At 40.6% G+C, this 17838-nt stretch overlaps 1 protein-coding gene across 1 annotated transcript in view; it reads left to right on the top strand.

Moving 5' to 3' along the window:
- Pdk4 (pyruvate dehydrogenase kinase 4) overlaps window positions 1-10448 on the top strand; it is a 13153-nt gene extending 2705 nt beyond the window's left edge. The window contains exons 3-11 of the mRNA XM_021191358.2: window positions 1037-1108; window positions 1850-2034; window positions 2212-2298; window positions 2744-2821; window positions 4710-4786; window positions 6464-6562; window positions 6759-6869; window positions 7143-7256; window positions 8345-10448. Of these exons, the coding sequence (XP_021047017.1) occupies window positions 1037-1108; window positions 1850-2034; window positions 2212-2298; window positions 2744-2821; window positions 4710-4786; window positions 6464-6562; window positions 6759-6869; window positions 7143-7256; window positions 8345-8488 (967 nt within the window). The 3' untranslated portion in view covers window positions 8489-10448. The remainder of the gene's footprint in view (window positions 1-1036; window positions 1109-1849; window positions 2035-2211; window positions 2299-2743; window positions 2822-4709; window positions 4787-6463; window positions 6563-6758; window positions 6870-7142; window positions 7257-8344) is intronic.
- Window positions 10449-17838: the final 7390 nt, after the last annotated feature.

Genomic DNA, 17838 nt, shown 5'->3' with positions numbered 1-17838 from the left:
CTCCTTGGAGTGAATTTTTTCTTCTTCATTTGTTCTTTAATCTTTTTTTTTTACAATCCAGACTTTATCCTCCTCCCAGTCCACCCTCTGACTGTTCCACATCCCACACCTCCTCCCCCAATCTCCAAAAGGATGGATGTTCCTGCCCACCCCACCCTACCAGATCTCTCCACTCCCTGGGACCCCAAGTCTCTTGAGGGTTAGGTGCATCTTCTCTGACTGAGTCCAGACCCAGCAGTCCTCTGCTGTATATGTGTTGGGAGCCTCATATCAGCTCAGTGTGTGCTGCCTGGTTAGTAGCTCAGTGTCTGGGAGCTCCCAGGGTTCCTAGTTACTTGAGACTGCTGGTCTTCCTATAAGGTTGCCCTCCTCCTCAGCTTCCTCCAGCTTCTCCCTAATTCAACCACAGGGGTCAGCAGCTTCTATCCACTGGTTGGGTGCAAATATCTGCATCTGACTTTCATTTGCTTGTTGGGTCTTGAGGGCAGTCATGATAGTCCCCTGTTTGTAAGCACACCATAGCATCAGTAATAGTGTCAGGCCTTGGACCCTCCCCCTCAGCTGGATCCCACTTTGGGCCTGTTGCTAGACCTCCTTTTCCTCAGGATCTTCTCCAATTTTGTTCCTGGGGTTCCTTCAGACAGGAACAATTCTGGGTCAGAGTTTTTTTACTGTGGGATGGCAACCCCATCCCTCCACTTGATGCCCTGTGTTTCTGCTGGAAGTGGGCTCTACAAGTTCCCTCTCCCCACTGTAGAACATTTCATCTAAGGTCCCTCCCTTTGAGTTCTAAGAGTCTCTCATGATTTCTTAAAGGTTGCGTGTTTTTTAGTAAAAGAAATGAACACATCTGCCAACCAAAGTGGTCAGGAAAATAGAGGGGTGGGAAAATTGCAGCTTTGAAAATCTGTTAAGCTATTATCTTCCAAACATTTTGAAGGAAAGTTTCGAGTTGAAACATCGTGGTTCCCTTCCCCTTTCTGATCATTCCTAAAGGTATTTTAATTGCCTCTGACATGGATTTCAACCTTCACAGGTACATCCAGAGCCTGATGGATTTGGTGGAGTTCCATGAGAAGAGCCCAGAAGACCAGAAAGCTCTATCAGAGTAAGCTTTCGTCTTGCAAATACGTGCTGAGAAATCTGGATCCTTCTGGACACATCTCCTAGATCTTTTTTTTAAGCTTACAGAGCCACAGCCTCTCATAGTAAATTACTACCCCTTATAAATTGTGGTTTTAAAAGTGGAGAAATGTAGGGCTGAAATGAATGCCAGGAGTGAGCCAATGCAGAGAACTTGGAGATTTTTTTGCTTTCCAATGAATGCCAGGTTTACTTTAAATTTAGTCCAAAGGTTATATTTGCAAGAGAGTTTGCCATAACATAATTTCAATGGACTTCTGGGTCGTTAGTGATTGCATACTTTCTTCTCATGTGACAATTTCTATCTAGCTAAATAGAAATCTTCAAACAAACAAACAAGCAAAAAAAAAAAAAAAAACCCTGTGGTTTTAGTTCACAGTGGCTTGCTAGTATCATCTTTGATTTTCAATAGCCTTTAACAAGTAGGCTTAATGAACATTTTTAATAAAGGCAGCAGTCATAGTGTGAGTAGTTTTATATGGGACCTGGAAATTCAAACCCTTCCATGAAGCTGCCTCTTCTGCTACTGTAGAAGAACGTAGAGTGGGAGTCCAAAAGAAGTTTCACCCAGAGTTTTGTAATTGACTGTGCTTAGGTTGGTCCTGCAAAAAAAAAAAAAAGAGCTTTGGTTTTCTCAGAAGTAACATAAGCAAGAGACATTTGGGAAACTTCTTTAATGTCCGCTAACTATGAATGTCTGGCTTAGGTTTGTAGACACGCTGGTCAAAGTTCGAAACAGGCATCATAATGTGGTCCCTACGATGGCTCAAGGGATCCTGGAGTATAAAGACACCTGCACTGTGGACCCCGTCACCAATCAAAATCTTCAGTATTTTTTGGACCGGTTTTATATGAACCGCATTTCTACTCGGATGCTCATGAACCAGCACAGTAAGTCTCTCGATGCATGGTCCAGTAAGTGTGCCTCTCCGTGCATGGTCCAGGCATGGGTACTGAGCGCAAGCTACGCTGAGGCAGGGCCCGTGACTGGGGACTCCCAGGGTTTGTGGTAGGTCTAGTCACCACCCTGAGTTTTATAGCATGTTTTTGTTTTCATTTTTTCAACAGTCCTCATATTCAGTGATTCAAAGACAGGAAACCCAAGCCACATTGGAAGTATCGACCCAAACTGTGATGTGGTAGCAGTCGTCCAAGGTAATTTCAAGACTTATGAATTCCTCTTATTGAAAATGTATAATACATGGTTGGCAAGTCTGTAATCTAGGTGATTCCGTAAATGAATTTGGGTTCACCATGTTCTGTTTGTGCTTTATGAAATCTGCCATCAAACTCCCTTGCTTTAGATTGTCAGGAGTATAAACACTCATTTATAGTATTATAAAAAATTTAAACATAAGTGGTCCATGTGCCATATTATTATATACTGTATTTGACCTAAAAGTGTTTGTATTCCTATTACTACAACTTCAATAAAATATTATGTTTTAATAAAATATTAAAGAGACATCTTTCACACACATAAGCCAATTCTCCAGTGACTAGAATTTTAGATTAAGTGTAGTAAACACATTGGGTACCACTTGACAATTGTACTTGGAATAAATTTATTTCATTGTTATGAAAAAATTTTCCATTCCAGATGCCTTTGAGTGTGCAAAGATGCTCTGCGACCAGTATTATCTAACATCACCAGAATTAAACCTCACACAAGTCAATGGTAAGCAAGCAGCAGCGAGACACAAGAAAACCTATTAAAATGTAGTACTGTGGGTCTTTGTAAATACAAGGCAGCTTTTGTGTTCTTTTTATTCTCCTGGGCTTGCTTGGAATTTGTAAAAAGTTTTGTTTTGTTTTTTAAGACAAACTTCTCCCTATTTGCCTCAGCTGAAAAGCCTCGATTGTGTATACTACTTACTTACTATGATTCTTTTGGACTATGACGTACCCAGGCTCCAATATCTTAGATCAAGGAACGCCTATTTACTATAGTATGTGTAAGATCATCTCCAGGCATGGGCGCCTGCAATCCTAGAACTTAAGAAGTGGGGAAGCTCGAGTTCTTCCTACATGTCCTTCAACCCCCAGGTCAGCTGAATGTATCTAAGACTCTGTCCCCCAAAGAGAATAGTCACAGCTAGAATACAAAGAAGAAGGACATCTGAAGTACAGAAAGCAGCTGTGAATGGTGATAACCTTCTCACAACATTATACATGGGACTAGAGGACAAAAATACTTCACAAATTGCCCTATAAGGAATAAGATATACACAGAATGATAGATGTTGCATGATTCTGGTCATGTGATATATATATATATATATATATATCCAAATTATTCATAATCACATAAGTGGAAATTGCAACAGCACTTGCCAAAGGCTCAAGGGGAAGAGATAAGCAATCGCTTTTGAATAAGCATAAAAATTCAGTTGTGTAAGAAGAATAAGTTCTAGAGATTTGGTGCACAGCATAGTTAACAGTACTGAACTATACACTGAAGGATTTTTTAAGTATGCTTATATTCATTTGAATATTCTTACTACAAATTTTAAAAATGTCCTGCAAATATATAATGCTATTTGGAAATGGAACATACTTCAAACTTGAACTCTATGTTGTCTGCTGAGACAGGATCTTCACACGTCAAAGTGATTATATGATCAAAGCAAGGGTCAGTTTTTATCTTATTCTCTACTATTCCAGAAGAGAGTGGCTTCTCAGGTCAAAGCATGTTTAAGTTGGAATGACCGTTCCTTTCCATTCTGAGTATATTTTTTTTTCCAAGTAGTATATACAGTGATATTTACTAGGGCGAGATTAATAGTTGTTCAATTTAAACAGACAAACTTGTAGATAGAGGGCAAGGGAATGGAAGGGACACTAAAATCAAAGCAGGAAGGCTGACAATGACGAACCCAGAGGAAGGAGAATTGTGTGACACTTGGGGATAAACTGCTCAAACCACTGGACAGCACAGATGCAGGACTGTGCTAGGCCCTCATGGCGTTTACTCCAAGTCTCCCAAGGCCCAGGGCATCAAAGAATACTTTTATTTTTGTTTTCAAGCAGTATCATAAGGCTTGTGTTTCTGTTTTCTTTATCCTGTTGGGGAAGCTTAGACACATTTAGCTTCTAAGATTTAATGTTCTGGTGAATTTTTTTTTTTAAAAAGCATGTAATTTAATATGTATTAAAATGTGAAAATTACCACTACTACTAATGTCCTAAGCATACTTATTCCTCTTATTGTCGAATGCGTTTAGTATTATTAGTGAAATTGTATACTTTAAACGTGTTGAAAATAGACCTACTTATATAAGGATTTATCCCACAAGCTCACACTTCAGCAAACTACACACATTGACAGGGAAATGCAAACCTTAACCTTGAACACTAAGGAACAGCTGGAACCGCACTGGATACATAAGCCAGCTAGCTGTCTTTACTGTTTAAAAGGGAATGTTCTAAGTCACAATTTTCAGGTGAGGAAAATGACAGCTCTCACACACTTGTCTAGAACTAAAACATTGATACAAAAGACTCTGATGTTCATTTTAGCAAAATAATAGTTTCCCAGATGCTAATGAGTTTAATTTTTTTTCTAGGAAAATTCCCAGGCCAACCAATCCACATCGTGTATGTTCCTTCGCACCTTCACCACATGCTCTTTGAACTCTTCAAGGTATGATATTTCCCAGCAATCACCGGTTTGTCTCTACATAGTTTCTTGCTCAGTTTTATCATTCTCCATTAAATAAGACCCTCTATGCATTCTCCCAAGAATACTTTTGTATAATAAAGCTATGTAGCGAGTGTTTGGAAAAGGACATAGAGCTCACAGTAAAATAATGTACTTGAGAATATACAACATGGTTCGTTGCATCTCAGTAATGTAGGGTGGAGACTGTGTTTCCATAATTTCTTCAGATTTGTAACAAGGCACTAGTCGTTTATTCTTTAGAAGAGGTCACAGGGTCTTTGTGAATGAAGTCTTGCAATCTCCATACTACAGACTCTACCACGGCCGACTCGAAGGCAGAGGTTCAATAGGTGGGGTGGCCACATTCGGAATCTAGAACAGCCGGTCCCATCACATGAACACCATTCACATGTGGCTGTGTTAAAATGTAAACTCCTATGCAGGTCAGGAGCGGTGTCCAGGATCCTGAATTTCCAAGGACTGGATGGTTATCCACAGTCCACCCTTTCTAGCCAGCCCACAGACCCCTGGTTCTCAGATGGTATAGGTCACAACCATCTACCATCTTTCTTGATGAAAGAGAGATGCCTGGAGATGGTTAGGCTCTCTAGATCTGAGAATTGCACCTCTAGTACTCTGAAGACTCAAAGGCCTCTAGTCTGGGAAACTGAATCCTGATAACATATCCTTCTATGTATTCTAAGATAGTACTAATGCTCTGAACTTGAGCCAGGAAATAAGAATTGCTTGAAGTTTGTGATGCTCTCCAAGATGATTACATAGACAGACTGAAGGAAGGAAGTCTTTTTCAAAGTAAAACCTGCCTCTCCTACTGGCATAAAGCCAGGCTGTTCTGTTTTCCAATGCATCCTAAGGTTTGGCAAAGAGGTACTGATTAAACTCCAAATACCTGATCTATTTTATTTCACTTCCGTTAATATCTGGAATTCATACCTAGACACCAAGGGGTAGTGGAAAATAGACTGGTGAAATGAGGCCTCACCCACAGGGCATTTCCTCTGTAAGCTCAAGGACGCGTTTGAGTTTACGTGATGCTGAAGAAGACATGACACTTTTTCATCAATTTAGTTTTATTTTAATTGAATGTTCTAACTCACAGAGTTACTCTCCCATCCCTGGTGAAAGTTAAGATGATATTCAAATGCAAATAGAAATTTAATTTAGAATTATTGAGTGTCCTTTTAAATAGTAGCATCCTTTTTTTTTTCCCCAGCAAGTTTTATAAAAGCCAATAAATTGGTTCAATGATTCACTGTTCATTCCTTATGTAATAGTCTTTGGTGTTTGGATATAAAATGTAATGGAAAGACAGAAAAATGGGGCACTAGGAAATGGACTATAAAAACCAATTTCTACATTTAAATTAAGCTTACAAATAAGAACTTGACAGCCAGCAGAATTGTTTTTCCATTAGACATTACTCCCAGGAGCTATGTTACATGGTAAATGAAGATTTTGAATTATACATTCTACATGACACATTCATAAACGGCTATGTTTACAGCGATGTTTTATCACTCACTTAAGAAATAGGAACTTTGAATTATCCTCTGCTGCTTTTAGTTTAAACATAAAACCGGTTATTTATTGGCCTCATTCTTCCCTCCTTTTGATTCCTTGTGGTTTTATTGTCTTTAGAATGCCATGAGGGCCACAGTTGAGCATCAAGAAAACCGCCCTTCCCTGACCCCAGTCGAGGCCACTGTCGTCTTGGGAAAAGAAGACCTTACAATCAAGGTGACCGCTCCCTGCTTTTGTTTGAGGTTCTAGCTAGAGAGAGGTAAAAGGGTCGATAATGACATGGGGCTCCTCGTGGGGCAACCCTCAAAGCCATGTGTGCCCTGTGACTTTGAAGAGAGGAAAGGCCTCTTTCTGTAGACAGATGCCGTTGTTGGAAAAGTATAGCTCTGACCTATTTGTTGGCCTGTTTCAGATTTCTGACCGAGGAGGCGGTGTTCCTCTAAGGATTACTGACCGCCTCTTTAGTTACACGTACTCCACTGCTCCAACACCTGTGATGGACAATTCCCGGAATGCCCCTTTGGTAAGGCCAATGCTGCAACTCAACTTATCTCAAAACCACCTCATTGTCAACGTAGGATGAGACTTATAAGAAAGTATTTCAGCAAGATAATCGATTGAGCTAAGTAAGCACGCAGGCATATGAGATATATGACCAAGCTAGCTAAACTTAGAGGGAAGATCCTACGAGCTCTGATTAGGAGGGGGTATCAGTGAGGCTCCGAACGCCTTTCCATGTTTGGTATTCCGGCGATCGTGTTTGCTTTTTCACTAACCCTTGACCTTCTCCCTCCAGGCTGGGTTTGGTTATGGCTTGCCAATTTCTCGTCTCTACGCCAAGTATTTTCAAGGAGATCTGAATCTCTACTCTATGTCAGGTTATGGGACAGACGCTATCATCTACTTAAAGGTATGCTTGAAATTCCATCAAAAGCCATCTTTTCAAAGCCACGGATCGGATTACATCTCGGTGTTCTCTGGTCCTCTGTGAACTCTTCAAACGGAGTTAGTCTAACAGCCAGCTATTAACATTCCTGTTTGGGTGTGCGCACACCATACTTATCATACACAGCTTGCCCAAGAGAAAGCTAAGATGCGCTGCCTGTCTCAGCGCTGACCCAGGCACAGACTAAGCCCCAGAGAGGCAGCATCCTGATGTGACACTTTCTCAGACATCTTCTCTTTGGCATCTGTGAGGATAGCTAGAGTTCTGTCTTACTCAGTCTTGTGGGCTATCTATTACTAACGAAGGTTCCGACTAAAACAACAAAACCCAAGACCTTTGTAACCTTAAGCTGGCCCTATTTAAAACCCAGGGAAAAGATTACTCACAAGCCGTCAGTGGGTGCTAGGTATTTCTTGTTTGAAATTTAAAACTGAGTACATATTTTCCTGTGAGAGATGAAGCCCAAATTGGTTTGTTAAGATCACCTTTCCAACTCTGTTTTCAACAGATTTCTTTTTTTTTTTTTTTACAGTTGGTAAGACCTGCAACCTCAGTTGCTTCTAGGCTTCTTCTGTTTTGAATTAAATACTCATGTACCCTTGACTTTCTCAAATACTTGATGTACTTTACTCATTTCTAAAAGGGGCAAAAGTGTTCAAACTGTAAGGGAAGAAGCCTATGACAGATGAGTAGCATCGCCTGTGGTCTCCATCACAGAAACCCAGGTTTCTTTCTGAAAAGAATTTCTTTTCTTTTCCACTCCGTTGTATCAGAGGTCTCCAACGGTCATGTCTAAATATTGAACACAAAATCTGTACCCAAATTTACAATCCCACACCTACAGTTTAAGCTTTTATTGAATAAAGATAATAGTTTTCCAGTCATGTTTTGTAAAATATTTAGAACACCCTGGGTTTGGGTACATTTTTAGCACATGTCAATTAAATGGGAGTACTTGAATATTAAATCATACCTCTAAATGGATTTTGAATAATGCAGTACAGTCGTGCGTCATTTCTTTAATTTGTTCTTTTTCTCTACTCCCCTTCTAGGCTTTATCTTCTGAGTCTGTAGAAAAACTCCCGGTCTTTAACAAGTCCGCCTTCAAACATTATCAGATGAGCTCCGAAGCGGATGACTGGTGTATCCCAAGCAAGGAACCGAAGAACCTGTCTAAGGAGAAGCTGGCAGTGTGAAGCGGACAATACCTGGCACTTTACGGGATCAAAGTGGGTCTGTGGCATCGCTGCTTCGTGAATGTGTGTGGACTCTCGTTTCCGCAAAACAACGCGCAAAACAAAACCAAGCAAGCAAAACACAAACGCGAGTACAGACATTGATGACGTTGACCCGAGGAGGGACAGAGCTTGGGTGGATGACCTAGGAGAAGTCAGGGCAGGGCTCCAGGAGAGATAAAAGGTGTCCTGCTTCTCCTTTGGCAATGCAGAGTGACTCACGACTATTCCAAATACCGAAAAGAAGTCGGCCTCTGAGTTAACAGCTCTCTCTCAACAAGTACAGAGTTTGAGGTTTGCAGTTGCAACAGGTGGATGTTTGGGGGTTCTTGCTGCCAGCCAAATAAATTGGTGTTCAGTGAACCTCAATTATCAGTGTTTCCCCGCCATGCAAAGATTGGCGCCTTGGGAGAAATGTGTGTAAATGTACATTGTAGAAGTGTTAGTGTGCTCTATAAAGGACAGAATGGAAGGAATCAAAGCATTGCATCCAGCTTGTGGCTGAGCATTGCAGCCTCTGTGCAAACCCAGAAGAAAAGCGTCTCTGTCAAGACAATGCAGCTTTTTCCAGTTTGCACTCAAAACGCCAGTGCCTTCTGGCTGGTGCCTAGTCTTGGGTGAAATGTTAAATGTGCACTGACCTCAGAAAGCTGGGTTCGAAAGGGAGATAAATTGCCAAAGTGATCCAAGGATTGTGTATGTGGAGAAACCCATATTAGGGAAAGAAATCTCATTCTTAGAACTTTACTGCGAAGAAATGGCGGTAAACTTTCTCTAACTAGAAGTAGTGAAAAGTCCAAGGTCATCTACTTTCTACTCAAAAAAAAAATGTGCATTGTATATTTTAACTATATTCTCTATACTCTAACATTAACATATCTGTTCAAATTTTTCTAGTTGCCAGTTGCTTGAGAGTGTGAAAATTTAAATCCTTCTTGGAGTATCTTTCGTGAGAGTAGTTCGGAAGTAAAATGTTCTCGTATCAGGAGGACATCATTTGTGAAGCACGGGGATATCAAGAGCTAGTTAGTGATGTGCATGAGGCTTGGGAGGCTGAAGGTGAAAGCATTAGCTGGAGGTCATCCGTGTAGATCACCCTTAGGAGAGAGAATTAAAATCAGGAACAAGGGAAGCAATGGAGAGAGGGAAGGAAGGAAGGAACCAGAAGGCTGACATCTTCCCCACACGCTGACCCAAGGAATCCTCTGTGCCTTTCCTGGCGAGGGAAGAAGATGAATTGGTATCTTTGAAAGCAGTATGGCTTCTTCAATGGGTCTCCCTCTTACTAGATAAGGTGAAATAATAAGTGAATTCCTGTCAAATGAATGTGAAAACTTTTGTAATATTATCAGTCCTGTGTGTCAGTTGAGTTTGAAATTTGTATTTAATTTCACAGTGACCTAGAACTGAGGTGCTCCTGGTTGTGGCAACAGGAGCCACAAATATTTCTTTTTTTTTTTTTTTTTTTTTTTTTGCATTGCATTGCATTGCATTGCAGATGTTAATCCTTAAAAGTTCTGAGCAGTGATGACTTTAACAGCAGGACTCTGACTCCCACATTGGTTGATCACACAAAACTGTCAGCATTTGGGTTATCTGATGTATCATTGTTGTTGTTTGGTTGCTGATGTTTCCATTGAAATTTCAGCTCCGCGTTTGTGCACATGAACACTTGTGTTTACCAAAGATCTAAGGCATTTGGTTAGTTAACCCAAATATCCTGAGCTGTGTGTAAAGTAATAGAGAAAACCTCTAGGATCTCAATAGCATCACCTGTGTAAATTAAATCAAAATAGTCTTCCCTATTATTTATGAACCCCTGGGAGACTTTAAACTCTTGTAGATAGATGCTAAATGCCCGGGCCCACTTAACTTATTAACGTGTGAATTACAGTTATGTTTTTAGTTTCTATGCAGAGAATTGTGATAATTTTATAATAAATATTTTTATTATAATAGTAATGTGGTCTTATAAAATTCTTTTCTTGAATAATCTGAAAGTATAATGAACTATATCAACTAAAGGCGTTCCTCACATTTTTTCTTTAGGTATAACTCATCTACACATTTGGCATAGGCTTTGAAAAGTATTAAAAGCAACTTTAACATCCTAATTTTAAAACAAAAGTGTTTTAGAGTAGTACAGAAATTGCGGTTATCTTTTTCTTGTTTGCATAGACAACCACGAAAGTATAGAACTAAAACATGTTCACCTACAAGTATTTATTCAGTAGCTGTTTGGCAATGCATATTTCCCAGAATTCTCATGTTCCCTTTTCTTTCTTTTTTAATTAATTATTTTATTTATTTACATTCCAAGTGTTGCCCCCTTCCTGGTCAGGGCCTCCATGAGATTTTCACCCCATTTCTCCTCTCCTTTGCTTCTGAGAGGGTGCTCACTCCCACCTTCCCTGGGGCATCAAGTTTCTACAGGATTAAAAGCATCCTTTCCCACTGAGGCCAGACAAGGCAATCCTCTGCTACACATGTAGTGGGGACCACGGACCAGTCCATGTATACTCTTTGGTGGGTAGCTTAGTCTCTGATAGATCTGAGGGGTCTGTGTTAGTTGATACTGTTGTTCTTCCTACGGGGTTGCAACCCCCTTTAGCTCCTTCAGCCCTTCCCCAAACTTTTCCATAGAAGTCCCTGACCTCAGTCCAATGGTTGGCTGTATGCATCTGCATCTGTCTCAGTCAGCTGCTTGTTAAGCTTTTCAGAGGACAGCAGTAGCCTCCCAGAGCCTTGAGCAGGCTGGCTCAGACCTGTTCCACTACTGTGAACAAACCGTCTAGGGTAGAATCTTCCAGACCTAGATTGTTCTGCCACCTCTGCGCTTTTCTCCAAGACTCGCTACCCGCTGAGAGGCTGAACCCATCTTCCTGAGACATTCCTGAATAAGCAACAGCCTGGCGACCAAGTGCTGACAGCCTGGTGACAAAGCATCAAGAGCCTGGCCTGGCAGGGGATGGGCCTTCCCCCTTTATAAGCTCAGACTCTTAGTAAACTCTGGGGCCTTGATCAGTATCTTGTCTTGGTCTCCTTATTTCTCCCGCCTTTTCCTTCCATACAGCCCCAGCCTCCCATTCAGAAACCCGGTTAGTGTAGCTGCTGGCAGCTACAGACAGCCATGTTAGGCTCCAGTCTGCCAGCACAACATGGCATCAGTAATAGTTACAGGGTTTAGTGCCTGTACATGGGATGGATCCCAAGTTGGGCGGTCACTGGATGACCTTTTCTTCAGTTTCTGCTCCATTTTTGTCCCTGAATTTTAACGCAATCCTTCTCTGCCTTTAGACGACCAACTTCGCTCCCACCATAGCTTTTTTACATGGTGTATTAGGTACTTTTTATTGCTGTGATTAAAAACACAGTGATCAAGGCAATATAGATGGAAGGATTTATTTGGAGCTTACAATTCCTGGGGGGATACATGACTGTCACCATCATGCTAGAGAACAGAACAGCAGGCAGACATTTATGGCTCTGGAGCAGTAGTTGAGACCTCACACATCAATTCAGAAACAGGAAATAGACTTTACTTGGAATAACTGGAAGCTTTTGAAGCCCCGCCCTACTACACACCTCCTCCCACAAGACCACACCTTCTAATCCTTCCTGAACAGTACCTCCAACTGTCAACAAAATAATCAAACATAAAAGCCAATGTAGGGCTCTTCTCATCCAAACCACCATATTCCACTCCCTGACCCCTTTGTGCCCATGGAATGCAAAATGGATTTAGTCCAACTCCAAAAGTCTACACAGTCTTTCACAGTCTCAACGCAGAAAAGTTCAGAGTCTCTTCTGAATTCAAGGCAGTCTCTTAATTGCAACCTCTTGGAAAATCAAATTCCAAATCACACACTTGCAATAGATAATGACACTGAATACATATTATCATTCCAAAAAGGAGAAATGCTGACATACTGAGGAAATACCAGATCCAGGCAAGACCAAAACCCAGCAGGGCAAACTCCAAATCCTCAAAGCACCATGTCCAGTGTCAAAGATGGCTTCACCCTTCTGGCTTTGCTCTCTTGGGCTGGTTCTTGTTGAGGTTTGGTTTATTGCTATGCATTGTAATGCTAAATTCTATACCAGAAGGTTTAGATAGTCCTTCTGTTTACATGCTTTTGTTGTGCAAACCTTGATCTTTGATTAAAAACTTGTTTAAATAAAACTGGCGCCAGCCAATTACTGAAGGGATAGAAGGTAGATGAGTTTGGAGTGACCTGGTTGGGTAGGGATAGTAGAGAATGAGGAGGAGGAAGAAGGATGAGAGAAGGAAGCTGCCATGAGGGGAGAGGAGCTTTGAGCACAAGGCCAGGAGAAACAGCAAGTGTCTGGGGTACACCTCTGGGGAGGCAGCCAGGCCAGCAGTTAGAAGAGTAAATTAGGAGTTACCCCCTCAGTAATTGTCAAAGCCAAATAAAATAGCCGTATTCGGAGTCTCATTTATTTGTAAGCTAGTCGGGGATAGGCTGCAATTGGTTGTACTACAGGTTCTGCTCCCTGTCTCATGGCTCTGACAACTCCAACATCTTGAAGTACCCAACACAATCCAGTCATCATTTTTCACAGCTTCATATGCAGGCCTCTCAAGGCCTCAATACAGAGACTCCCTGGCCACCGGCCTGACATCAATGAGTCTCCTTAACTTTTGAGGGAGCCTCTACATTCTCTTCACTCATTTATCTGCCATACTCCCTGAAACCAGAACCATGTGACTTACACCACTGACCCCGCCTACCCCTTGAATCCAGTTTCAGCAGCTTTCCTTTGTTGTTTCTTAGAAGTGTAAACTTCCCGAGGCCTTTTCCTTTCCTAATTTAAAAGCTCGGCGCCATGAAGACATCCTCGTTTAATTCCAGTGTGGATCAGGAATCTTTTTAATCTCCTTGTCTGTTTTAGAACAAATCTTAGCTCCAACAGGGAAGTTTCTGGTACCTTTCTCTCTCCAAGCTGTACCCACCTTGAATTTCTTTGTATTTCACTCGCTCCTTTTTCACTGTACACCTGCACAACAGTGGGGACTAATCACCTCAGAGTAGAGTCAGTATTAGGCTGCCTTGAAATCTCTTCTGCCAGATAAATTACCATTACTTTTTAACTTTGGCCTCAGGCAAGTTCTAAGGATGATGGTAGAAATCAGCCACACCCTTTGCCAAAATACCATAAGAGCAGGTCATTAGCTCCGTTGCTAAAATTGTTCCCCTCTGAAACCTCTTGAGTTAGACCTCAGTAGTCCACATTGTTCTCAGAATTTATGTGTGGAGAGCTTTGGGGGCTGCTTTTATGAATTTGGCAGGAATTTGACATTGGGCTAGGACAATGAAGTGGGCTCAAGGTAAATACAGCCAAGCAATGTACTGTATTCCGTGTACCTTGGTCATCCTGATAAACCCTTAGACACAGTGATCAAGGGATTTTTGTTTACTGTCTTGTTTGTTCCTTGACTACTTTGTTTATGCCTTAGGACTGACCATATTCTTTGTATGAACCTAAAATGATATAAAAGCAGATTGGAAAGAAACAGATGCAACTCAGCTTCAGAACCGTCTGAGGCCATGTTACAGTGTTGTCCAATTGTCTATTTTCTTTTCAATCCTTGCTCCTTCCCTGAAGACCCTGTTGACTGGCTGAGCTGGCTTGGCCACTTTTGTTTTCTAAGCTCCTGACGGTACGGTTCATTTGGTTCCGTTTATAGTGTTGATTCTCTAGTCCAAGCTCCCCAAACCTCTGTATCCCCCCAGAAATCAGCACGGCCATGCTTGTCACAGCAATAGCACGGTGCCTGCTACCAACTTCTGTATTATTTACTTTTTATTGCTGTGATTTAAAAAAAAAAAAAAAAAAACCATGATCAAGGCAATTTACAGGTGGAAAGGTTTAGCTTCGGAGCCCATCTGTGTTACACACTGCTACCAACAATGTCACACCTAAGCCTTCCCAAAGAATTTGACCAACTGGAACCATGCATTCAAACATATGAGCCTATAGGGACTATTCTCATTGAAACGACCACACAGGGCAAGTTTCTGTAAATGGAAAATAGGAAAGGAAGAGAAGGAGAAAGAGAAGTTAGGGTAATGAGATTAGTGCAATGGGTTAACCAAAACTAAATTTTGGAAGACTATATTTAAAGCAAAATACCACCAACTTACAAAGCTTCCCAGAGGCTCTTCACCAATGATGCTTTCTTTCTTCCCCTGACTACATTTTCTTCTTTCTAATTGAAAGACACAGTACTTTCTAAAGAAAACATGTGCATCTATCTATCTATCTATCTATCTATCTATCTATCTATCCATCCATGTGTCCATTCATTCATTTATCTCTTGTCTCTGTCTCTCTCTTCCATACACACATACACATACAGAAGGGGGACTGTACAATTTCCTTGGTTCAGGATGTTTAACAGGTATAAAAAAACACTATAAATGTTCAAAGCTTTCAACCATATATCTTTGCATATGTGAGCAGATATGTCTGCATGTTCATGCATGTGTGCAAATATACATGCATGTATGTGTGCATGGAGACCAGAGCTCTTCCTGAGGTATTGCACCTCAGGAGCAATTAGCCTTTCAATTTTGAGACAGAGCTATGGTTACAAGTACATACCACTATGCCTGGCTTTTTGTATGGGTTTTGTTGGATGGAACTCCTATCCTTATACTTGTACAAGGAATCCTTTATCCATTATCTTATCTTCACATCCCAAAATGATATCTTTTTTACTCAAGTCAATATGTGCCCCCACATAAGAAGCTAGTTCCTTTACGTAACAAAGGAGCCAGATATTTGTGCAGTCTCTCTCTAGACCATGTCTCCCGCATTTCAAACTTAGTTACACATGGTAAGATTATTTGATCTCAGCTACTGTTACCCATACAGAGATCACTGAAACCAGAAGCAGGCCATGAACTTTGACAATTGCTTTGATCTCCTACTGTGTTTTGAAGGGCTCAGTTTCATTTGGCAGTGTATTCACACTGCAAATTATGTGGTGGCATCATCAGTACGCTTTGATCTGGCCTGTGGGCAGGAGAGAGGAGGGACGACTATTCTCCCATTGGACCCTGTACAAGAAGTAAAGGAACTTCCACCACAAACACTTAAAGTGAAGCATTCCGACCCTCATCACCTTCCTGGTCTCAGAGTTCTACGTCATGCTACATGGTTCGATTTTACTGTTTACAGCCTGAAATTTAGGCACTCAGTGAATAGTCACTCAAGAAATGCATAAATGAATGTATTTTTCAGATGCTGGTCCTGGAACCAACCTTTGCTATTAGAACAGATTGGAGTTCTGTGACAAATAGCTGTGTGTACATTGCATAGGATTTGTACTTTAAGTTACAGTCAGAGATTCCAGAATCTGCTTCCAAACAAGTTAATTCACAGCTGGCTTTTCTTTGATATTACCTTCACTGATCACCTTTAGCCTTTGAAAATTACCATGAATTCCACAAGAAATTAAAAGATATAGAAAATTAAATTTCTGAGGCCCTTTCTTGAGCACGGGGTCTAGTTATTTCAGATTTCATGAGTATTCTTTCTTGCTCACTTAAGCTCTGATGAAACCTATTTTTCTCCACATATGATAGCCCCTCTTAGAAATGAGCATATTTAGGTTTTCCCCATGTGTAAGCTAACATTAAAATCCACTCAAAACAGAAATATCAACAATCTTAATAGCATGTCAAATCTATTAGATGATGAGAAAATGATATAAACCCACGTAATGACAAATCCATAACAAAGCATAGAGTTCATCAACAAATATAAGATATTACTTTATTCTACTATTTCCATTTAATACTGTGGTGGTAACATAGGAGTGGTGTCAAATAATGCTGTACAACTAGAAATTATTTATTAGGATATTGACTTTCATAAATGTAAATAACTGCTTTAATACCTAAGCTTGTTTGTTGAATGCAAATCCAGAGATCTGATTTGTTTCACAAAGCTATGTCTTCCTGTCTAGTCCTGGCCACTAAATATACCTTGACACTTGGTAAAATTACACTCCTTTTAGTATTTTCCCCTTAAATTTATTTCCAAGAATAATAACTTTGTTTTGGGTTAAAATTTAAAAGAAAGGTTACAAATTCAAAACTTTTAGAATCTATATTTCCTATAGATTCCTATAGATTCACAGATAGGGGGCATTTCTGTGGGGAGGTGGAAGGATCACTGAAGAAAGTATCTGAGAATGCTGCAAAGGACTGTGGGTACTCATACAGAGATACTTTAAAAGTCTGGATATGAAGTCGGGCGTGGTTGTGCACGCCTTTAATCCCAGCACTCAGGAGGCAGAGGCAGGCAGAGGCAGGCAGATTTCTGAGTTGGAGGCCAGCCTTGTCTACAAAGTGAGTTCCAGGACAGCCAGGGCTATACAGAGAAACCCTGTCTCAAAAACAAAAACAAAAAGTCTGGATATGGTTCTCAAGGTACCAACAAGATGTTCACTAAGACAGAAAAAATGAAACTATTAACTAAAATCTCAACATCATTTATTTTACAGTCAAAATATAATGCAGTGATCATTAAAATATACTAACACTGAGATATAATTTAATAGTTAAGTAATCTTGCATTTGCTGATTAGTGAATGGAAACAGTAGATCCCACCCACGTGTCACAGCTGTGAGTCTTGTAGACTCTTGCACCAGCTGCCTAGATTTGCTGCCAGTTCTGATACCTTGGTTTTCTGGTCTGTGAAACCAAGTTGCTGTTATGATCTTTTCCTTACAGAATATCTGAAAATGAAAGATGTTAACACATATAAAACATGTTACTAGTGTTTGTCACGTGCAACACTTTACATAAATAGCATTCATTTATCAAAGATATTGATTAATTGATATTGTACCTTATGGTAAATTTCTACAGTAATAAATATAGTCTTTCAGATTTGAAGTCATGCAATGTTAGCTTGGCATGTGTCAGTTACAGCAACAGACCTGCTCTATGGTAACCTGTTGCTCAATTGTGACCGTTGAACTTCATCTCTAGCTGAAAGTTCAGTCGGTGATCCAACAGTGCTGGAAAGATGGAAATCTGACCCAGACTTTGGCCAATTTTAAAATCTGTCCAATCAAGATCTTAGTTGTTGGTGGTGCCATTTATTGTCCAATGAGGCCTGGCAACATCCTTGGGAACATAAGACTGCACTTCCATGACTACAGAGAAGCCAGCTAGCTCACTACACACTCTAAACACACATCCAGAAGCCTATCACAGCACCGTGCCCACAGTACATGTTCAGTGACTCTTTGCTGAATGGATAAAAACAGGCT

This window comes from Mus pahari, chromosome 2 (assembly GCF_900095145.1).
Source record: "Mus pahari chromosome 2, PAHARI_EIJ_v1.1, whole genome shotgun sequence".
NCBI lineage: Eukaryota > Metazoa > Chordata > Mammalia > Rodentia > Muridae > Mus > Mus pahari.
The sequence above is the reverse complement of the archived record's forward strand: the minus strand, read 5'-3'. Positions and strand labels throughout refer to the sequence as shown.